General features: G+C 40.9%; 1 protein-coding gene across 3 annotated transcripts in view; it reads left to right on the top strand.

Annotated features, from left to right (window-relative positions):
* The window catches only part of PRIM2 (DNA primase subunit 2), a 319,791-nt gene that overhangs the window by 214,599 nt on the left and 81,176 nt on the right, over positions 1–24,016 (top strand). For all 3 annotated transcript variants that reach the window (XM_050950806.1, XM_050950805.1, XM_050950807.1), the window contains 2 exons: positions 1,184–1,256; positions 8,237–8,422. In XM_050950806.1, the coding sequence (XP_050806763.1) occupies positions 1,184–1,256; positions 8,237–8,422 (259 nt within the window). The remainder of the gene's footprint in view (positions 1–1,183; positions 1,257–8,236; positions 8,423–24,016) is intronic.

The following is a 24,016-nucleotide window of genomic DNA, read 5'->3' as shown; positions in this document are numbered from 1 at the left end:
TCTTATGCAATATTTTGCAGCTTCATAGAGTTTAAATCCGATGCTTGCAAATTAAGTTCAACAAAATTTTACACAAATTCTACTTATTTTATTACTTTTTATATCCTCTGTCTCACAGTTGAAAAAATCTTGTTTTCAAAGATCAGAAAAGAAAAATGCTTGATTACTGAATGCATGTAGAATCCTCACCTTAACTCTCAGTTCGTCTAAATACACAATCATGGTTTTAATAGATTGGTTTCTAGTGGGTATTCTGAAACATCTCTCAGTAGGTGGTGGGTATTCTGAAACATCATTCTCTCAGTGGGTATTCTGAAACATCTCTCATTTTTCTCTGTTAAATTCAAAACTGCATACAATCATTGTCTCAGTAGCCCCCAAAAGATTCTTTTCTTTCAGTGTCCAGTGGGGTGCCAAAAATCCTTACATTCCTAGTGAAGCCTGGATTTTTAATTTTTTTTTCCTAGTTCTGTCATGTAACTCAGTGTTTTTAACTGTTTGGGTTTTTTTTAGAATTTGACTGTATCCACAGAAACGCAGTTGGGACAGTGAGCTACTTGCTGAGCCTGTCACTCTGTATGTGTGAACTATCCCTGTTGCCAACTCTACCACATAAGTAGAGAAAAAAGTTGAATTTCACCATCATTGCTCTTCTCTTCTGCTCTGCAATCAGACTAGGCTGATAACTGTACACACCCCCCCCAAAGTAAGATTCATTTGAGGTTGCAAATACTGCTCCAGATGCTTACATTTAGTTTACCACAACTTTGGTACTCTTGGAATTATTTTCAATATTTTAATTAGTTTTTAGTGACTGTTCCCTTTTTTTTTTTTTGGGGGGGTGGGGAGGGATGTGTTCGCCAGGGTGTCTCAACACTTTCAAACTCAGCACCAATATCTAAAGATTGAAGACTTCCCCCCCCCGCCAAAAAAACCAAAAAAAAGGAACAACAAAAAAAAAATCTGTATCGTCTTGATTTTAGTGTTATTTTTTATTTGGTTTACAAAACAACATGTAGATAACTATCAGAATTTTTTTTTTCTTGTCTATGGTTTGCATGTAAAGTTCTCAGTTCCTAAATTTAATTTGCTACAAAAGTAGCAAGGTTATCTATTCCTGCGTTTATGAAAATTTCTTTTGTTAACTAACTTGCCTAACAACTTATTTCCTTGTTTCTTTCAGCCATTCCTATGTTGGCCCAGATTACAGCATACAAAAAAATATTGGGAAAATTTCATTAGAACACATTGATGCTGTAAGTACTTTGTGCTCATCCTTTGGTTGCTATAAGCTCATTGTTGCCTTTCACATGTATTTTTAAAAACAATTAACAGTTCATCCAGTAGAGTATGACTGGCCTTTCTTAAAAAATTCTTTATTCTCCCTATCCATAAAAGCTGTGACTAAACTGTCTGTCTGCTTTCTCTCTTCACTAGTAGTTCTCAAACTGTATTTTGAGGACCAGTTCGACAAAATTGTGTCACATAAAAGCTAAAATGCAGAAAAATTAACCTGAAGTGCAGCTTGTGAGAAATTAGAGTAGGACTGTTTGTGAGTTGGTGTTAATTTTTTTTTTAATTTTACCTCTCGTTGTTTTTCTTATTCATTTTATAGTCTATTTTGTCTGCATAATTGGTCAGTTTTCCTGTTTTTTGGGTTTTCTTTCAAATAACATAATATTTTTTTAAAAATATGGATCTATGAAAGTTTATTGTAAAACCTCAATAGTTGGCAGAAGGAATCAGGAACAAGTGGGGGCAAGTGGCAGGAAATTTGGAATGTTGCCTAAATGCTACATCAGAAGCATGAATCTTAGGTAGAGAGTTTCAGCATTAGAATTAAATGCACCTCCAAACCCAAGATTATTGACATCCCCCCTTTTCATCCAACCGATTTGAAAGACCTGAGTATGAAGACTGCGGTACATCACCTGTTTCAAATTGGGTAATTGATCTCCCACAGAACAGGAAGGCTTAGGCTTCTACTCCATTCTCTCCTCAGTGCCCTAGGATTTCAAAGACAAAAGAAAGCTCTATCAGAAGTCCTTGAACAGATTCCTCCAGAAGCCATGGTTCAGGATGGAAACCCTAAATTCCACCATAGCAGCAATTCCAGAGGAAACTTTTTTCTGTCATTAATTTATCTGTAGAACACTTACCTGCACATTGTTCTATGAACTTCCTGGAGAAGATACCAGATTCACATACAAAATATGATGTTACCGGTACGCTGCTTTTACTTTTTGGACTACCTGCCTCTCTAAGGATGTTAACTAAAATGCTAGTAAACATTATATTTTCCTCTGGTAGAAAAGGGTTCACCCATACCCATTCCAAAACAACCTTCTCATTGGAGCACTGCTCCTGGAAATGTCCCATTGTGGAATAACATGGATTGGACAACTCCACTAAGACCCAAGTGATGTTATGCAGCTGATATTACTTCTGGGAGTTATAGATATCAGTCTTCACAGAAATTTTGTTCCTATCAGAGGGCAGGATTCAGAAGCTGGTGGCCAAAGGGCACAATGTCATCCATTCGTCAGTGACTCTATCTTGGCTTTGATGTCTTGAAGCAGAATGAAGGTCTCTTCACCAACATACTGTTGTCAGTGAGATTCCACATATCTTCTCCAGAAGTTTCTTATTATTCCTGTTCTCCTTTGTCCATTGCCAACAGGTACTCAGAAGGCCAAATATGTTAGAATCAGAGAGGGTTTGTGGAGAAAATCTATGCCAGCTTAAAGAGCCAGCACATCCTTCAGCCTGCGCTGCTTCCCGCAGTCCCCATTGGCCTGGAACGGCAAACCGCAGTCAGTGGGAGCCTTGATTGGCAGGAGCTGCGGACACTGCAGGTAAACAAACCATCCCAGCCCGCCAGAGGATTTCCCTGATAGGCTGCGTGCCAAAGGTTGCCGATCCCTGCACTGGATTCTCCTTCTGGCTATGCGCATCTAATTTTCTTTATTCCTCAATGAAAAGGAAAAAAAATAACAAATCTGTTTTCTCAAGCACTGCATGCAAAGAGGAAATAAACATCATAGCAGCTGGTGAATAGAACAAAGGACAATCCAGGAAAATGGAGTCTACAGCCCAAGGTCTTTGAATGGAGAGTTGGGTCCTGAGTTGCACACCTGTCAATGGACCTTTTTGCATCCAGAACCCTGTAGAGAAACCAAAGTCTTTTTCCAGAGTAATAATAGGCTGTAGCTATAATAGTGGACTTTGTCCCCTGGCCAAAAATATGATTGTCGTTGTTTTTTTACTGTTCATGGTTCGTTCCTGAATGGACAGACCGGTGCGCATGCACAAGAGAGACAAGTATTCCCACATTGCCTAAGGAGGTCCTGGTTCTCATATCTAAGGGTTGGTCCACACTACAGCTGGAAGTCGACCTAAGTTACACTACTTCTGTTGATGTAACTTAGATCAGTTTACAACGGTGTCTGCACCATGCTATGTCAATGGGAAACGCTCTCCCACCAACTTACCTTACTCTTCTCGATGAGCTGAAGTACAAAAGTCGACGGAAGAGTGCTCTGCCATCGACTTACTGGGTCTTCACCAGACCCACTAAATCTACACCTCTGCATCGATCACAGCAGTGCCGATCTAGCCATAAGCATAGACATGGCCTAATTCAGGCAGCAACAACTCAATTATGCATTCTCTACACAAGGATCTGCTCCTGAGGACAAAACTGCACCCAACTGCAGGAAAAGTTAAACAAATTACATGATATCTGAGAGCTAGCAATTGAAATAAGATAATCAGATGTGTTTGTAATACACTTTCTTTTAGCTTTCAGAAAGTATTCTAGAAATGGGACATCTTCAAGGCGCTAATCTATGTTTGTAGGGCATAGTGTAAGTAGTAGGGATGGATCCAGTCAATGCAAAGGCAAAACAATTTTTTTCCAGAATTCCTACAGAAAAGTTTTAAAATGGGCCTAAAACTTACCACTGTAAAATTCAAGTGGTAGTCTTTTCTCACTAGACACAGCAAGCTGATGCAGGATTGTCCTCTTATCTAGATGCAAGAAGATTTCTTACAGCTGCTGTACTTCTTAAATCCACATCAATGAGGAAAATTCCCTCCTGGGAAATAAGTCGTAATAAATCGTGTATTAAATGTCTTCCCTAAGCATTTCTTTGAGCCCTTGTCACAAGTGCCCATAGATTTTCTGTCTTGCAGCATTATTGCACTCCTCATGAAGGGAAAATTTGTGCTAAGCGTTAACCTTTATTCCCAAGATAAACCTTGTTAGAAGAAATTATTTTGTTTCCACCTTTTTTGCCCACCTGCAAAAACCTTCAACTCTGTCATACTCTTGATGTAAGAAGTACTATACAAATCAACACTGAATGTAGTATCCAGTCCAGGAAAGCTCTAGCTCTGTTGGTCTAAAACTCTCATCATATATTAAAAAAAACCCCTACATCTACTGCTAAGGGTTCAGTTACTAAAGTAGTTTCAGAAGCTTTCAGAGAGACAAACAGTTTTTTCCCCCTTGAACTGTTGTTCTCTTTCATTCAGACCCATGGAAGTTTCATGACCTGAAGGATTATACCAACATACTAAGAGAGATGTAGGGTAGCCACCTACTCATGTTTTTTCATACCTTTACTATGTTTTACAAGTTACATGTGCAGATCATCTCAGTCTTTGTCATGAGAGGAAAGGATTTACATTCTGTGCTCACCCAGCAACTGATATATTTATTTAAAAATATCTTTCTTCTTCCTTGGTCTCTCTGACCCCTCTTCCTGGTGACACACTGCTATTGAACATCCTATTGTAATGGATTTGTGGACTTTCCCTGCAAAGAAGAATAAGAACATTTTTTTATCTTACCTGAAAATTTCCTTTCTTCTAGCAGGAAGGTCCCTAGATCCAACGCACCTGTCATAAGGTTATAGTTCTTGGGAATGCTGGACAGTGTTGGCACAAGAACAAATGGGTGTGAACTATCCATGAATAAATTCAATCTGGAAATTAGAAGAAGAGCTCTAACCATCAGAGGATTGAGATTCTAAAAGAGCCTCCCAATAGAAGTTGTGGGGGCAAATTTAATTAGTTTTAAGAGAAAGCTGGACAAATTTATGAGTGGGATTGTATGATGGAGTTTTGATGGTGGGAGGCAGAAGGGTGCCTTCTGGTTTGTGTCTGATGTTCTTGTAATCTCGTGCTTCAGGGCTTCAGCTGGCCACCTGCAATGATCACAGGGGGATTCTGTGAGTAGATTTTTGTCATCTTCCTTTGAAGAATCAGAGGACTGGTCTATACTACGTGTTTAAACCGATTTTAGCAGTGTTAAACTGATTTAACGCTGTACCCGTCCACACTACGAGGCCCTTTATATTGATATAAAGGGCTCTTTAAATCAGTTTCTGTACTCCTCCCCGACAAGAGGAGTAGCGCTAAAATCGATATTACCATATCGGATTAGGGTTAGTGTCGCCGCAAATTGACAGTATTGGCCTCCGGGCGGTATCCCACAGTGCACCACTGTGGCCGCTGTGGATAGCAATCTCAGCTCGGACGCAGTGGCCAGGTAAACAGGAAAAGCCTCGCGAAATTTTGATTTTTCATTTCCTGTTTGCCTAGCATGGAGCTCTGATCAGCACGGGTGGCAATGCAGTCCCAAATCCAAAAAGAGATCCAGCATGGACCGTACAGGAGATACTGAATCTGATTGCTGTATGGGGAGACAAATCTGTTCTATCAAAGCTCCGTTACAGAAGACGAAATGCCAAAGCGTTTGAAAAAAAATCTACAGGCTACACAGTACTGCGTGACAAGCGTAACGGGAAGCCAGAGACTCAAATGGATGCTCATGGAGGGAGGCAGGGTGTACTGAGGACTCCAGCTATCCCACAGTCCCCAGCAGTCTCCGAAAAGTGTTTGCATTCTTGGCTGAGCTCCCAATGCCTGTATGTTCAAACATATTGTCCGGCGTGGTTCAGGGAATAGCTCGTCAATTTACTCCCCCCCCCACGTGAAAGAAAAGGGAAAGAAATAATTTCTTGACTTCTTTCAGTGTCACCCTATGTCTACTGAATGCTGCTGGTAGACGCGATGCTGCAGCAGTGAAGAGAAGTATCCGCTCCTCTCCCCTCCCCAGTGGCAGACGGTGCAGTAGGACTGGTAACCGTCCTTCTTATCAACCCGTGAGTGCTCCTGGCTGGCTTTAGGTGAGGCTGGCCGGAGGGGCCTGGGTGAAAATAGGAATGACTCCTGGTCATTCCCAGTAGATGGTACAGAACGGCTGGTAACCGTCTTCATCATAGCAACTGGGGGCTGAGCTTCAATCAGCCCCCTCCCTTTCATGTGAAAAGGAAAGATTCTGTACTGCCTGGACTATCATAGCAGTGGGATGCTGGGCTGCTCTCCCCCACACTGCTTAATGTCCTGCCTGGACTATCAGAGCACCGGGAGGCTACCTCCCTCTCATTTTATGTCACTAACAACTCAGTGTTTCTTATTCCTGCATTCTTTATTACTTCATGACACAAATGGGGGGGACACTGCCACGGTAGCCCAGGAAGGTTGGGGGAGAAGGGAAGCAACGGGTGAGGTTGTTGCAGGGGCACCCTCCGTGAATGGCATGTAGCCCATCATTTCTACAGGATCTGACACAGAGCAGCTGTACTCTCTGATACACTGCTTCTCTAGTACATTTGCCCCATATTCTAGGCAGGACTGACTCTATTTTTAGAAACCATAAAGGAAGGATTGACTCGGGGAGTCATTCCCAGTTTTGCTTTTGCGCCCCCGGCCGATCTCAGCCAGGGGCACCCATGATAGCAGCAGACAGCACAGAAGGACAGATAACCGTCATCTCATTGCCAAATTACCCTGGCAGCAGACAGTACAGAACGACTGGTAACCATCTCTGCTATCATGCAAAAGCTAATGAATGCTGCTGTATAGCGCTGGAGTATCGCCTCTGTCCGCGGCATCCAGTACACATACGGTGACTATAAAAAAAAAAAAAAAAAAAAAAAGCTGGACGGGCTCCATGGTTGCCGTGCTATGGCATCTGCCAGGGCAATCCAGGGAAAAAGGGCGCGAAATGATTGTCTACCGTTGCTTTCCCGAAAGAAAGAATGACTGACGACATTTACCCAGAACACCTGCGACAATGATTTTTGCCCCATCAGCCACTGGGCTCTCAACCCAGAATTCTAGGGGGCGGGGGGACGGGACTGCGGGAACTATGGGATAGCTATGGAATAGCTACCCACAGTGCAACGCTCCGGAAATCGATGCTAGCCTCGGACCATGGACGCACACTGCCGAATTAATGTGCTTAGTGTGGCCGCGTGCATTCGACTTTATAAAATCTGTTTTATAAAACCGGTTTATGTAAAATCGGAATAATCCCATAGTGTAGACGTACCCAGAGATGGCCACGTTGGGAGATGGGATACTCGGTGGGGCGGGCCAGTGCTTTAGGTGGTACTGAGCGTTCTCTCTCTCGCTCAGGTGCTTTGCTGTCGTATTCTTGCTCATGTGCTCAGGGTGTAACTGATTCCTATGTGTGGTGTCGGGAAGGAATTTTACCCCAGGTCAGATTGGCAGCAATCTTTTTTTTTTTTTTTTTTTTTGTCTTCCTCTGTAGCATGGGATGCATGTCGCTTGCTGGAAATATGTGGGTATATTGCATGTAATCCATTCTCTATCATTGCAGGGCCCTTGTGTATTGGAGCACCTGTTATCTGTCTGTGGGCACATAGTAGTTTAGTTTCCTGTGGTCTAATTTCAGTTATTGGGTTTAGTGTGCTGGTGCTGAGTGATGGTAGCTTGTGTTGACAGGAGGTCAGATTAGATGACCTGGTGCTCTCTTCTGGCCTTAGATTCTGTGACTCTTTGATGCTGTAACTGTCATAGATTCCTTCATTTGCTTTGGGGTATAATCCTCCAAGAAGCTACAAGCAGGCGTAAGACCCATTGTAATGGTTCTGCAGGGGTTTTTTTGCTGTAAGAAAGAAAATTATCAAATATACTTTTTGTTACTTAGTAGCTTTCCACCTGTGTTACTCTATTTTATGTTTTTGTCCTTGGAAGACTTATTAGATTTAAAGGTTCAAGGACATATTTGAATTATCTGCAATCTAGTGCATTTTATTTCCCACAGCCATCTAAGTGGAGTTAATTAGTAATCCCAATAAACATATATCCTACTAGTTAAATGGCCAATCTGTCTTACATACGTATTTTCTTCTTCTTGCAGCTTTCTGTTAAATCATTTCCTCTTTGCATGAGACAGCTGCACAAAGCCCTGCGCGATAACCACCATCTCCGTCATGGAGGCCGTATGCAATATGGACTGTTCTTAAAAGGCATTGGCTTAACACTGGAACAAGCTTTGCAATTCTGGAAGTCTGAATTTATTAAAGGAAAAGTGGATGCAGACAAGGTAAGTTTTTAAAACAAGGCTAAATATCAAAATGCAAGGATTTCTTAATAATATACTCTGTGCTTCATACCACACTTTATTATTAACTGGAAACTATTTTACTAAACATTAGTGTAAAAACTAGGATAATGCGCCTTTCTAAGTACTTTTCTTCTTTTGGGTACAATTTTGCTTTTTAATAAAATGTTGTTATCTTTATTTGTCTCAACCATTGCAATGAGGCATGGGAAAAGAGAGGCAAGTCCAAGGAAAACCATGTTCTAAACCAAATAGAGCTTTATAGGTTAGAAGTGGCACGTTGTATTACACCACTAACACTGGAAAGCCAATGCAGTTCAGGAAATGAAATGGCAGGAAAGTTGCCATATTTTGTACTAACTGAAACTTTGTAATAGTCATTATTATTATTTGTATTCTCAGAATGCCGAAGAGTCTTAGTCATAGACCAAGACCCCATTGTGCTAGATGTTATACAAAAAGGTGGTCACTGCCCCCAAGAGCTTGCAATCTAAGTATAAGATAAGAAGCAGCTCATGAATATAGACAGATGAGGGAAGAAAAGGAAACAATAAGACAGTTTTGGTCAGAATGATAGGCAGAGGAACCAGGGGCCTAAACTGTTAAGTGTTTTCTAGGTGTCATAAGAAAGAGTTTTAAGTAAGATAACACGTTAGTTTTGTGGATATTTACAGAAAGCTTCTCCCATGGGTGAGGGCAGCATGGGAAAAAGCATGAAGGAATGCTTGTTTGAAAACGTAGTAACTGGATGATGGAGGCTGGCGTCATGGGGCTATCATTGGGAGTTGACATTCTGATAGTGAGTAATAAATAAGTAGGATGGGGTAGAGCCTTATAAGTGATGACAGATAATGTAAATATCATGCAATAGAGAAGGGGGAGCCAGTGGAACACAAGAACATAAGAATGGCCATTGTGGGTCTGGCCATGGTCCATCTAGCTCAGTATCCTGTCTTCTGACAGTGGTCAATGCCAGGTGCTTCAGAGGGATTGAACAGAACAGACAATCAGGTGATCATTCCCCTGTCATCCATTCCCAGCTTCTGGCAATCAGAGGCCAGGGACACCCAGAGCATGGAGTTGCATTCCTGATGATCTTAGCTAATAGCCATTGATGGACCTATCCTTCATGAACTTATATAATTCTGTTTTGAACCCCATTATGGTTTTGGCCTTCAGATTATCCCCTGGCAACAAGTTCCACAGGTTGACTTTGCGTTGTGTGAAGTAATATTTCCTTTTGTTTGTTTTAAATATGCTGTCTATTAATTTTATTGGTTCTTGTGTAATGTGAAGGATTAAATACCACTTCCTTATCCACTTACTCCACAGAATTCACGATGTTATAGTCTTCTATCATATCCCCTCTATATCGTCTCTTTTCCAAGTTGAAGAGATCCAGTCTTTTTAATCTCTCTTCAGACGGAAGCTGTTCCATTCTCCTAATTATTTTTATTGCTCTTCTCTTTACCTTTTCCATTTCTAATATATCTTTTTTGAAATGGGGTGACCAGAACTGCACACAATATTCCAGATGTGGGCATATCATGGATTCATATAGTGGCATTATGATATTTCTGTCTTATTATCTATCCCTTAATGCTTCCAAAAAGTCTATTAGCTTTTTTTATTGCCGCTGTATGTTGAGTGGATATTTTCAGACAACTATCCACTGTGATTCCAAGATGTCTTTCATCTGCTAATTTTGCCACCTCACTGTTTACTCCTTTTTCCAGATTATTTATTAATAAGTTCCAGTACAGACCCAGGGGAACTCTGCTATTTACCTCTCCCCATTCTGAAAACTGACCATTTATTTCTACCCTTTGTTTCCTATTTCTTGACCAGTTACTGATCCATGAAAGGACCTTTCCTCTTATCCCATGCTATCTTACTTTGCTTAAGAGCCTTTGGAGAGGGACCCTATCAAAGACTTTCTGAAAATCCAAGTACATTATACCCACTGGATCACTCTTGTCCATATGCTCCGCGCCAAAAGTAAAAGGATCAGGGTGGACTGATTCCCTCTCCAGTACTTTCTTACTGGCACATGGCATGCGTCAGAATCCTCTAGTTTCTAGAGCTGATCCTTCTGTTCTCCTGCAAATATTCAACCTATATTATTCTCAGTTTTTTTATTGTTTGTTATTGTTTTTTAGTTTCCTGGTTAATGTTAGAATCCCCACCCTGGGGGATTTCTGTAGGCACTTATGAAATGAACAACCATTAGGGATTTTTATGTGCAGTTTTGCAAAATCTTGGAAGTTTCAAATTATGCAGATTGGGAGTACATTGAAAAACAATTCTACCTTATATCTGAAAATAAAGGATGACAAGTGCATTTGTAGTCTCTAGTGGAAAAGGAAATCACTGAAGGAAAAGAAATAAAAATCACTTTTTCTACTCAAGTCCTGAAAAAAAAAATTGGATCAAGTCAACTGATCTCCCTCCTTCCTTATCACTGAACTATGGCAGGGAAATCAGAGAGGACAAAGTAACTTGCAAGGTAAGGGGGAAGTTCAAGTACCAGAGAGGGGTTTAAACCAAAACATTTATAAATATATCAGAGGGATTACTATTAGGGAGGGAGAGGAATTGTTTAAGCTTAGTACCAATGTAGACACAAGAACAAATGGATATAAACTGGACACTAGGAAGTTTAGACTTGAAATTAGATGAAAGTTTCTAACCATTAGAGGAGTGAAGTTCTGGAACAGCCTTCCAAGGGGAGTAGTGGGGGCGAAAGACACATCTGGCTTCAAGACTAAGCTTGATAAGTTTATGGAGGGGATGGTATGATGGGAAAGCCTAATTTTGACAATTAATCAAAGATCAGTTGCCAAATTATCAGCAGGTAAGTATGCCCAGTGGTCTGGGATGGGATCTGAGTTACTACAGAGAACTCTTTCCTGAGTGCTGGCTGGTGAGTCTTGCCCACATGCTCAGGGTTTTAACTGATCGCCATATTTGGGGTTGGGAAGTAATTTTCCTCCAGAGCAGATTGGCAGAGGCCCTGAAGGTTTGCAGCATGGGGCATGGGTCACTTGCTGGAGGATTCTCTGCAGCTTGATGTCTTCAAACCACAATTTGAGGACTTCAGTAACTCGGACGTAGGTTAGGGGTTTGTTATAGAAGTGGATGGGTGAGATTGTATGGCCTGCATTGTGCAGTAGGTCAGACTAGATTATCATAATGGTCCCTTCTGACCTTAAAGTCCATGAGTCTATGAGTAAATCAAAAATCTTCTGGTGCTGTCATGTCCAAGCCACCAAAGCTAAATGGCTTTCCTCAGCAAGATGCTCAACTTAGTGTCATGAAGATAGAATTTCTTCAGGCATATTTCCCTGGAAAATACATATAAGAACATCATTTTGTCTTCTCTTAATTTCTACCTGACAAATCTTGAGGAGGATCCACCCATACCAATAACACTAACAATATTTAAAAGCTGGTTATGGTTCAAAATAATTTAATGTTTTTGCCTAGCAGCTTTTAACATTGCTAACACCTAAACTGTAATTTTACACATTGTATCAAACTCCTCAGATACCAAACTGGATAAGCAGAGGGTTTTTTAGCTAGTCAACAAGAGCTCTGGTTTTCACATGTCCACCTTTAATTATAATTACATAATTTGTTCAATAATTAGAAATAGTCTTGGCCACAGGAACCTTAAAGGTGTGTTTTAGGTGTTGAAAAATGTAACATTTTAAATTGTTAATAGCTTAGTTTTTGTTTCCTCAGACCTGTAGTCCTAGAGGAAGAGTCTTCACGTATGTAATGACTAAACTTGATAAATCAGATAATGACAGTGTCATATGTTTATCAGTTTGTTAATAAGCTACTGGATGCATTGTAAATTACTTTGCCTTTGTCATAACATTTTTCCCAGATTTGGACCTTAGCGTCCAAAATATGGGGGTTAGCATGAAAACCTCCAAGCTTAGTTACCAGCTTGGACCTGGTAAAGCTGCCACCACCCAAAATATTAGAGTGTTTTGGGGCACTCTGGTCCCCCCAACAACCTTCCCTGGGGACCCCAAGACTCAAATTCCTTGAGTCTTACAACAAAGGGGAATAAACCCTTCCCCCCCCCTTCTCCTTTCCAGGTGTTCCCTCCCTGGGTTCCTGGAGAGATACACAGAAGCAAGCTCCGTGAATCTAAACAGAGGGACTCCACCCTCCCTATTTCCAGTCCTGGAAACACAAGTACTTCCCTCTTCACTCAGAGGGTATGCAAAGTCAGGCTTAGTAAATCTAACACAAAGGGATTTTTCCTCCTGACTTCTTCCTCCCACCAATTCCCTGGTGAGTTGCAGACTCAATTCCCTGGAGCCCCCACTAAAGAAAACTCCAACAGGTCTTAAGAAGAAAGCTTTATATAAAAAGAAAGAAAAAAAATACATAAAAATGGTCTCTCTGTATTAAGGTGACAAATACAGGGTCAATTGCTTAAAAGAATATTGAATGAACAGCCTTATTCAAAAAGAATACAATTCAAAACACTCCAGCAACTACACACATGTAAATACAAAAAAAAAAAAACCACATATAAACCACTGCCTTATCTTTCTCTACTTACAACTGGGAAACAGAAGATTAGAAAGGCAGGAGACAGAAAAAATCACTCTCATAGCCGAGAGTGCCAGACACCAGACAGAGAACGAAGAACCCACACACAAACTTCCCTCCACCCAGATTTGAAAAAGTCTTGTTTCCTGATTGGTCCTCTGGTCAGGTGTTTCAGGTTACTCCTTTCCAGGTGAAAGAGACATTAACCCTTAGCTATCTGTTTATGACAGCCTTAAAGGATGGAGCCAATGTAAAACAGAGATGCAATGTGTCAGCAAAAATGGGCATGTGTGATTTCAGAAGGCAAATGTTGAATTGTAAAAGATACTTACTGTACATAGCTATAGATACTGATGAAATGCACAATATGAGTATGGACTCTTTGGTATAGTTTAGGTCTTTGACATACAAGTAGGATCCAAGGTTACAACAGGAAGAGATTTATTTGGTACAATTTCACAGCCTTGTTATAATCTTTGTCAGAAGAAAGAAATAAAGTGCCATTTTCAGCTCTTGATTAAAATCTTTTTCAGTGAAAAATAGTGCCATGGTATTACTCATGTATTTTTGGGGTAATAGGAATGTAATGTCCCGTTTTGACCTTTCAAAATGCTGTGTTTTCATTTGCTTGTCAGTATGTTTCTTCCAATGTTACAGTCTTATTAACCGTGGAAAGAGAATAGAATGAGAAGCAGATAAGATACAGAATACTGAGGAAGATCAAAGTAGTACAACACACTTGTGTAGTTCAAAGAACATAGCATACATTAATATTTTTTATATTTCATTGTTATTACATCAACGCCTAAAAAGAATGCTGAAGTGGTACATATTTAACTCATCATCATGACATTTCAGAGACTGTAATCTGCATATCTTCAGATTTTGTATTTGCCTGAAGGTGTAGCTACTGCAATCTGAAAGGCTACATATTTCCAGTGTCTTTAGAAGTATTTTAGAATAGGAGGAATTAAAGCATTGTATCACAATCCCAAAAATAGATATTTCAGTAAAAGTTATAGTGTATATGACTGAGGGTCAGATTATACCAGCATTACAAAACTTCATAGATTTTTAGGCCGGTCTACACTAGAAAATTTAACTGTCTGTTTAACTACATCAATCAGGGATGTGAAAAATCCATACCTGAGCAGCAATGTCAAGCCAAAATAAGTCCCCAGGTAGACAGTTCTAGGTCAAGGAGGTAGATTATTTATGCGATGGTAGAATCCCTCCCATCCATGTAGGTAGTGTCTACATGGAAGTGCTGCAGCAGCCCAGCTGAGCTGCTCTCTCATTTTAAGTGTAGACAAATCCTTAGATACATAGATTTTAAGACCAGAAGTGACCATTAATTATCATCAGTCTGACCTCCTGCATAATATAAACTAAAGGACTTCTTGATAATTTCTGTATCAAGCCCATAACTTGTGTTTGATCTATAACATATCTTTTAGAAATCTTGATTTACAGCCTGCAAGTGATGGAGAGTTTGAATTGTTAATGGTTAGTAGCACTTTTGGTGCCTTATTTCTAGTCTGAATTTGTCAAGCTTCAGCTTCTAACCGTTGGTTCTCATTATGCCCTTTTCTGTTGGATTACAGAGCTGTCTACTATAACAAATCTTTTCCACATGTAGGTACTTCCAGATTATGATCAAGCTCTCAGCTTTCTCTTGGATTAACTAAATAGATTTAGCTTAGTCTCTCAATACAAGGCATGTTTTCCAGACCTTTAATCATTCTTGTAGCTCTTTCCTGAAGCCTCCCCAATTTTTCTACATCCTGTTTGAATTGTGGGCAACAGAACTGGAGACTGTATTCAGTAATGGTCTTACTAATGTGATATATGGAATACCATCTCCCTATTCCTACTTGATATTCCCCTGCTTACACTTCCAAGAATTACATTTGCCCTGTTAGCTACAGCACTGCATAAGAACATAAGAACGGCCATACTGGGACAGACCAAAGGTCCGTCTAGCTCAGTATCCTGTCTTTTGACAGTGGCCAATGCTAGGTGCTTCAGAGGGAATGAACAGAACAGGTAATTATCAAATGATCCATCCCCTGTCTCCCATTCCCAGCTTCTGGCAAACAAGAAACTAGGGACACCATCCCTGCCAATCCTGCCTAATAGCCATTGATGGACCTATCCTCCATAAATGTATCTAGTTCTTTTTTGAACCGTTATAGTCTTGCCCTTCACAACATCCTCTGGCGAAGAGTTCCACAGGTTGACTGTGCATTGTGTGAGGAAATACTACCTTTTGTTTGTTTTAAAACTGCTGCTTATTAATTTCATTTGGTGACCCCTCGTTCTTGTATTATGAGGAGTAAATGTCACTTCCTTATTTAGTTTCTCCATACCCATCATGATTTTATAGATCTCTATCATATTCTCCCCAGTTGTCTCTCTTCCATGCTGAAAAGTCCCAATTTTATTAATTGCTCCTCATTCGGAAGTTTTTCCATACCCCTAATCATTTTTGTTGCCCTTTCCTGAACCTCTTCCAATTCCAATATATCTTTTTTGAGTTGGGGCGACCACATCTGCATGCAGTATTCATGTGGGCGTTCCATGGATTTATATAGAGGCAATATGATATTATCTGTCTTATTATCTATCTTTTTCCTAATGATTCCCAACATTGTTAGCTTTTTTTTAAACTGCTGCTGCACATTGAGTGGATGTTTTTAGAGAACTATCCACAATGACTCCAAGATCTCTTTCTTGAGTGGTAATAGCTAATTTAGACCCCCTCATTTTATATGTATAGTTGGGATTATGTTTTCCAATGTGCATTACTTTCCATTTATCAACATTGAATTTCATCTGCCATTTTGTTGCCCACTCACCCGGTTTTGTGAGATCCCTTGTAACTCTTCATAGTCTGCTTTGGACTTCACTATCTTGAGTAGTCTTGTTTCATCTGCAAATGTAGTCACCTCACTGTTTACCCCTTTTTCCAGATCATTTATGAATATTTTGAACGGAACTGTTCCCTGTACAGAGTTGTAGGATCCTGCTATTTATCTTTCTCCACTGTAAAAAACTGACCTTTTATTCCTACCCTTTGTTTCCTAACTTTTAACCAGTTACTGATCCATGGAGACTCTTCCATCCTATCCTATGACTGCCTACTTTGCTTAAGAATCTTTGATGTGGACCTTGTTAAAGGATTTCTAAAAGTCCAAGTACACTATATCCATTAAATCACCTTTGTCCACATGTTTATTGACCCATTCAAAGAATTCTAATAGATTGGTGAGGCATGATTTCCCTTTACAAAAGTTTTACCCAGAAATTAAGTTAATCTATATGTCTGATAATTCTCTTCTTTGCTATAGTTTCAACCAATTTGCCTGCTACTGAAGTTAGGCCTACTAGGCTGTAATTGCCAGGATTACCTCTAGAGCCTTTTTAAAAAATGATATCACATTAGATATCCTCCAGTCATCTGGTACAGAAGCTGATTTAAATGATACACTATGTACCCCAGTTAGTAGTTTCGCAATTTTGTGTTTGAGTTCCTTCTGAACACTTGAGTGAATGTCATCTGGTCATGGTGACTTATTACTGTTTAATTTATCAATTTGTTCCAAAACCACCTCTATTGACACTTCTATCTGGAGAGATACAAAAAGACGAGTGACACCTGTCAAAGTGATGGTCTAGGAAAATGATCTTTTCATCAGGATTCTGAAAGTCTGGGAGTCTGTAAGGATATAAGTGGGCCAAGGTTGCATTTGTCCAGGCTGGAGAAAAGGATATTGCAGTAATTGAGATGTGAGATGATGAAAGCCTGGTAAAGAGTTCAGCCGTGTGGATGAATAAGAGAGGCCATATCTTAGAGATGTTATACAGAAATAATTTGAAAACTTTAGATATTGCCTGGATGTGAGGATTGAGGGTGAAGTACGAATTGAAGATGGTTCCCAAGTAACAGGTCCTGAGTGGCAAGCAGGATGGTGATGGTGTCCTCTGTGTTCTTTTTAAGGGCTCATCTACTCTTGAAAACTTACCAAATAACTATCCCTGAATAATTATTTCAGTATTAGCCTGTGTGGACACTCTTATTCTGGATTAATTTTTTTTTTCTGATTTAGCTAATCCCTTTGGAAGTGGATTAAGTTATACTGCAAAAAGGCACTATTATTCTAGAATAAAAGCATCCACCTAGTGGCTTATGCTAAAATAACTATTTTGGAATAGTTATATTGGTAAATTTCCAAGCATAGTAAAGCTCTAAGAGTGATCCTTGATAGAACGCATTGTTAATAGACCACTTGGAAATGGAAATGGCTTGGATGATTGTAGCAAGTCTAGTGTCATCAAGGAAATTCCACAGCATGGTAGCTAACTGCAAATGAAAATATAGTCTGTGTCATCAATGCTGTCTCTGAATCCAAAAACAATTGGGGTTCCAAATACTCAAAATCATTAAACAAATAAAGCAAGCAGTCTCTACCATTGCCAGTTCTTGTCACTTCCCCCTTGCCAGCATCATATGTCTCTTTTCTGGACTGAGTCTTAGCTAGGTCATTCTCCATCTTTACTATATCTTAGCCAAGAACTATGAAAAGAAGGAATTTTCACTGTCCAGACATGATGAAAGGGAAACAACTAAGTTTTATATGCCTATTGTTATCACGGGGTCCCATAATTCTTAGTGATAATCTCCAGTGGCCTCATATAGATGTCATACAGGAATGGTGACAGAAAAGTGGAATCCTCTGGGACCCATTTGAGTCAGTTGTTAGAGGTGTTAGTATGGACTTACGAACTTTCCTTTCCAAGGAAAGGGTCAAATAAGGAATGTTGTCTCCACACTGTTTCCAGTCCTGAAATCATATTGATGATTTCAGAAAGCCAGAAGAATCCTTATACATTTAATATGAAAATATAGGCAAACAATATTCTTGCTAAAAATGTACTTAGTCTACCTCATATAATTACTTTATGATGGAGTGTTATGTTTTATTATAGGTGGCGCAGATAGTGATGCCTATAGTTAAGGTTATTGGACACTTTACATTATAAGACCCAGTTTTCAGTTACCAGTACTTATAATTTTGTGAAACGTAAACCATTCCGGTTGAAATTTCTTATTTCAGGTGTTTGTCTCCCGCTGAATTTTTTCTGGGAAGTTACATCTAAGATGTTCAAGCCATTTCCAAAAATAGATGACAGAAAAAAATTGTCCATGTTTAAGAAAAAATGAAATAAAAATTTTTACAACCTGTTTACAATTTTGTTGACAAGCTGCAGAATCCCATGCTTTGTTGAGGGGATACCCTGGTGTCAGGGATATGTGTTTTGCTATCCCTATGAAAATTCTCCCAAATTTGGGCGAGTTTAAGCCTCTGAAAAATCTGTTTGCCCAAGCTCAGAAGAGACTTGTTAGCATTTGGTTGCAAAATTTTCTGCACTGAGCATGCTCCAACCCAGGGCTACAGGGGCTGAGCATGACTTTCTCTCTGACTGCATCTGTCAGCTACAGGGGGCCAATGTGTATTGGGCACAAGAGCAGGGAGACTATCTCTACCTTTCCTGTAATCTAAATATCTGACTACAGATGCCCAGGCATTGTGGAAGAGAAAAAAGAAGCTGCCTTATTCAGATACACAAGGGTAGGAGCTCAGAGAAAAAGAGGTTACGAGCAGGAGCCAAGCTGGAGAGGGGGCCAAGAGAAGTTGGGCAGAAGGGGAGAGTGAGAAGTTGGGGGGAGCAGAGGCAGAAAGATGTGTAACCACAAGAACACACTCCCCTTGAAAACTGGATTAAAAGCCAAGATTCCTCAGTCTCAGCATTTCTTTTCTGTCTAGCAAATAACTGAGATGCTCACTGGTAAAGTGTCTCTCGTCCATCCCCCTGTAGTGCTACAGTTATTCTGTTAGCTCAAGTAATAGAGGACTGTGCTGTGGATCTAAAGATCACAACTCTGCTGATGTCCCATGTGGGAAATAACAACAGTATGAAATTTTTGATTTTTCAATGTCAATTTTTAAAAAACTTAGGAAATTACATCCTAAGATACCTAAGTTAAAAAAACACTAATGTTGCAAAGTCAACTTCTCAAAAGTTAGGAAATGCCAGAATTGAGAGTGCCTGTGCAATCTTAATTTGGTCCCTTTGTGGACATGTACTTTGATGCATACATTTAATTAACTGATCACATGCTAGTTTTTCCCCACGGTATCCCCACCATATTCAGTGCACAGGATAGTCAGGGCCTAGGAACTAAATCTGAGTTTAATGAGGTTGTCTAGAAGATCCCTGCCTCATTTGTTGCAGAAGTTGGAAGGCATGTGGTAAAAGAGGCAGGGAACTGCAAGAAGGATGGTTTTGTGGATAATATTGAATGCAGCCCTGTTGAAATTGATTTTATCTCTTCCTGTGCCACTCAGTTCCTGTATGATGCTGGGCAAGTCAGGTAAACCAAAATTTTCATGGGTGAGGCCACTGTTTTCACTGATGTCCTCATTTTCCAGATATACAACATGAGACATAAGAGGTCTGATTTGTAGAGGTGCTGAGCATTCACAGCTGCAACTAAAATCACTGGGAGTCGTGCTCTTCACCTATTAAGTTCTATATGATGCTAAATACCCTGAAAAATCTGGCCCTAGGCATCTCTAATTGGGTACCCACCTTTAACATGTTTGACCTTAATCTCTGTGTCTCAGTTCTCCATGTGTAAAATGGGGATAATATTATCTCTTCTCATAGGGTTGTGAAAAATAAATTAATTCATGTCTTAAAGATTCTATGATGACAGTACCATAGTGAAGTCCATGAAGAAATTAATAATTCTGTATTCAGAGCAGAGTTTGGATGGTGTGTAGTAAATAATGCATGGGGCCATACTTAGAATGACGGAAATAAAAATAAATATTGAATAGCTACACATTCAGTGAGCACTGCATGCTCTGTGCACTGAATGAGGCAAGGGTTCTGTGGAGAAAAAAAAGTATGTGATCATGTTATTAAAGACTTTAGCATAATGCATATTCACCAGGAAGCCGAATTAAGGTTGCATAGGTAACTTTAATTATGGCATTTCCTACCTTTTGAGTGGTTAATTTTGCAGTCTAATGTTCTTTTAACATACTGTTTATATATAAACCTTATTCCGAATAAAAATGTTCACTCAGATAGATTCTCGCACAGTTCTTGTTATTTGATGTTTGAGTCTTGATGAATAACTTTGTCAGATCCTTGTTTTTAAAAGAAAAGTGAGAATTAAATGTCTGCTCTGTTTATAAAATAGTTCAGGAAATAAGAAATCAAAGGGAAGTATGGATGCTGACAATGTAATGAAATAAGAGCAAAATATATAGAACAATTTTAAAATGAGGATTTTTGTTTTCAGTTAGACAACATTGTCATAACCTATTCCCAGATTTGGACCTTAGCGTCCAAAATATGGGGGTTAGCATGAAAACCTTCAAGCTTAGTTACCAGCTTGGACCTGGTAAAGCTGCCACCACCCAAAAAATTAGAGTGTTTTGGGGCACTCTGGTCCCCCCAAAAACCTTCCCTGGGGACCCCAAGACCCAAATTCCTTGAGTCTCACAACAAAGGGGAATAAACCATTTCCCTTTCCCCCTCCAGGTGTTCCCTCCCTGGGTTCCTGGAGAGATACACAGAAGCAAGCTCCGTGAATCTAAACAGAGGAATTCCACCCTCCCTATTTCCAGTCCTGGAAACAGAAGTACTTCCCTCTTCACCCAGAGGGAATGCAAAGTCAGGCTAGTAAATCTAACACACACAGATTTCCCCCTGACTTCTTCCTCCCACCAATTCCCTGGTGAGCACAGACTCAATTCCCTGGAGTTCCCCACTAAAGAAAAACTCCAACAGGTCTTAAGAAGAAAGCTTTATATAAAAAGAAAGACCATTTTTATGTATTTTTTTTCTATCTGTATTAAGGTGACAAATACAGGGTCAATTGCTTAAAAGAAATATGAATAAACAGCCTTATTCAAAAAGAATACAATTCAAAACACTCCAGCAACTACACACATGTAAATACAAAAAAACATATAAATCACTATCTGATCTTTTGTACTTACAACTGGGAAACAGAAGATTAGAAAGGCAAGAGACAGAAATCCTCTCATAGCCGAGAGAGAGACAGGCACAAGACAAAGAACTCAGACACAAACTTCCCTCCACCCAGATTTTAAAAAGTCTTGTTTCCTGATTGGTCCTCTGGTCAAGTGTTTCAGGTTACTTCTTTCCAGGTGAAAGAGACATTAATCCTTAGCTATCTGTTTATGACACCCCCCCCAAATTGCAGACAGTGGGGAAACTCACTGGCGGCGATTTCCTCCTAGACTTTAAAATAAACAGATTAATACAACACATGCACCTTTACATATACCACTAAGTATATACCTAACAGACTTTTACATTTTAAGAGCACTTTTTAACTACTGGATTCTGGGAAACTCTCACGGGAGAGAGCATCAGCTACTTTGTTAGAAGCTCCTGAAATGTGCTGAATTTTAAAATCAAAATCCTGGAGAGATAAACTCCAACGAAGAAGTTTCTTGTTGTTCCCCTTGGCAGTCTGAAGCCACTTTAGTGCAGCATGGTCAGTTTGTAGCTGGAACCGCCGTCCCCAAACATATGGGCGTAGCTTTTCCAGGGCGTACACAATGGCGTAGCATTCCTTTTCACTGACTGACCAGTGACTTTTCCTCTCAGACAGTTTCTTGCTGAGAAACACGACAGGATGGAAGTTGTGATCCGTTGCTTCCTGCATGAGAACTGCTCCGATACCACGCTCAGATGCATCCGTGGTTACTAGGAATGGCTTGTCAAAGTCCGGGGCCCTGAGCACAGGGTCAGACATGAGCATCGCCTTAAGCTGGGTAAAGGCCTTTTGACACTTATCAGTCCAGTTAACTGCATTTGGCTGGGTCTTTTTGGTCAGGTCGGTCAGTGGGGCAGCGATTTGGCTGTAGTGTGGTACAAATTGCCTGTAGTACCCGGCCAAGCCTAAGAAGGATTGAATTTGTTTTTTTGACTTTGGGACAGGCCACTTTTGGATAGCATCCACCTTGGCCTGTAGGGGGTTTATGGTTTCTCGACCCACCTGGTGCCCCAGGTAAGTCACTCTGTTTTGGCCTATTTGACACTTTTTGGCCTTAACAGTTAGTCCGGCCTGCCTGATGCGCTCAAAGACCTTTTCCAGGTGTAGTAGGCGTTCAGGCCAGGAGTCCGAAAAAATGGCCACATCATCGAGGTAGGCAACTGCATATTCTCCCAGTCTTGCTAGTAGACCATTTACCAGCCTCTGGAAGGTGGCGGGTGCATTTCGAAGGCCGAAAGGAAGGACATTAAATTCATACACCCCCGCATGGGTGACGAATGCTGACTTTTCCTTGGCAGGTTCATCTAGCGGTACTTGCCAGTACCCCTTGGTTAAGTCTATTGTAGAGATGAACTGGGCACGTCCCAACTTCTCCAATAGCTCATCGGTGCGTGGCATTGGATAGTTGTCCGGACGAGATACCACATTTAGCTTACGGTAGTTCACGCAAAAGCGTATTTCCCCATCTGGTTTGGGTACCAGAACCACTGGAGATGCCCATACACTGGTAGATGAGCGGATTATACCCATCTGTAGCATGTTCTGGATCTCCCGTTCTATAGCAGCTTGGGCATGAGGAGACACCCGGTAGGGTGGGGTTCCAATTGGGTGAGCATTACCTGTGTCAATGGAGTGGTATGCCCATTCAGTCCGTCCTGGGGTGGCTGAGAACAATGGGGCGAAGCGAGTGCACAGCTCCTTGATTTGTCGCCGCTGCAGACGTTCCAGGGTGGTTGAGAGGTTCACCTCTTCCACGCCACCGTCTTTTTTCCCGTCGTAGTAGACACCTTCAGGCCACTTAGCATCATCTCCCTGGACTGTAAACTGACAAACCTGTAAGTCTCTGGAATAGAAAGGCTTGAGAGAATTAACGTGGTACACTCTGGGCTTTAGTGAGGAATTGGGAAATGCTATGAGGTAGTTCACAGTTCCCAGGCGCTCTTGGACTGTGAACGGCCCTTCCCATGATGCTTCCATCTTATGGGCCTGTTGCGCCTTCAAGACCATAACCTGGTCTCCTACCTTGAAGGAACGTTCTTTAGTATGTTTGTCATACCAGGCCTTTTGCTCTTCCTGAGCATCCCTTAGGTTTTCTTTAGCAAGGGCTAAAGAGTGTCGGAGGGTGTTTTGTAGGTTGCTTACAAAGTCCAGAATGTTAGTCCCTGGAGAAGGCGTAAACCCTTCCCATTGCTGCTTCACCAACTGTAATGGCCCCTTAACCTCGTGACCATACACAAGTTCAAACGGTGAAAACCCTAAACTGGGATGTGGTACAGCCCTGTAGGCAAACAGCAACTGCTGCAACACTAGGTCCCAATTATTGGAGTGTTCGTTGACAAATTTACGTATCATGGCCCCCAAAGTTCCATTAAACCTTTCCACCAGGCCATTGGTTTGATGGTGGTACGAGGTGGCAACCAAGTGGTTCACCCCATGAGTTTCCCACAATTTTTGCATGGTCCCTGCCAGGAAATTAGATCCTGAATCTGTAAGGATGTCGGAGGGCCAACCTAACCTGGCAAAAATGTCTGTTAGGGCCAGGCACACAGTGTTAGCCTTGGTGTTGCCTAGAGCTACAGCTTCCGGCCATCGGGTAGCAAAGTCCACGAAAGTCAGTACGTACTGCTTTCCTCTGGGTGTCTTTTTTGGGAAAGGACCCAGAATATCCACAGCTACTCGCTGACATGGGACCTCAATTATGGGGAGTGGCTGGAGAGGGGCCTTGACCTGGTCTTGGGGTTTTCCCACTCTTTGGCAAACCTCACAAGACCGGACATACTTGGCAACGTCCTTGCCCATCCCCTCCCAGTGGAAGGACTTCCCCAACCGGTCCTTGGTTCTGTTCACTCCAGCATGGCCACTGGGATGATCATGGGCTAAGCTTAAGAGCTTCCCCCGGT

This window comes from Gopherus flavomarginatus, chromosome 4 (genome assembly GCF_025201925.1).
Source record: "Gopherus flavomarginatus isolate rGopFla2 chromosome 4, rGopFla2.mat.asm, whole genome shotgun sequence".
Lineage (NCBI taxonomy): Eukaryota > Metazoa > Chordata > Testudines > Testudinidae > Gopherus > Gopherus flavomarginatus.
The sequence above is the reverse complement of the archived record's forward strand: the minus strand, read 5'-3'. Positions and strand labels throughout refer to the sequence as shown.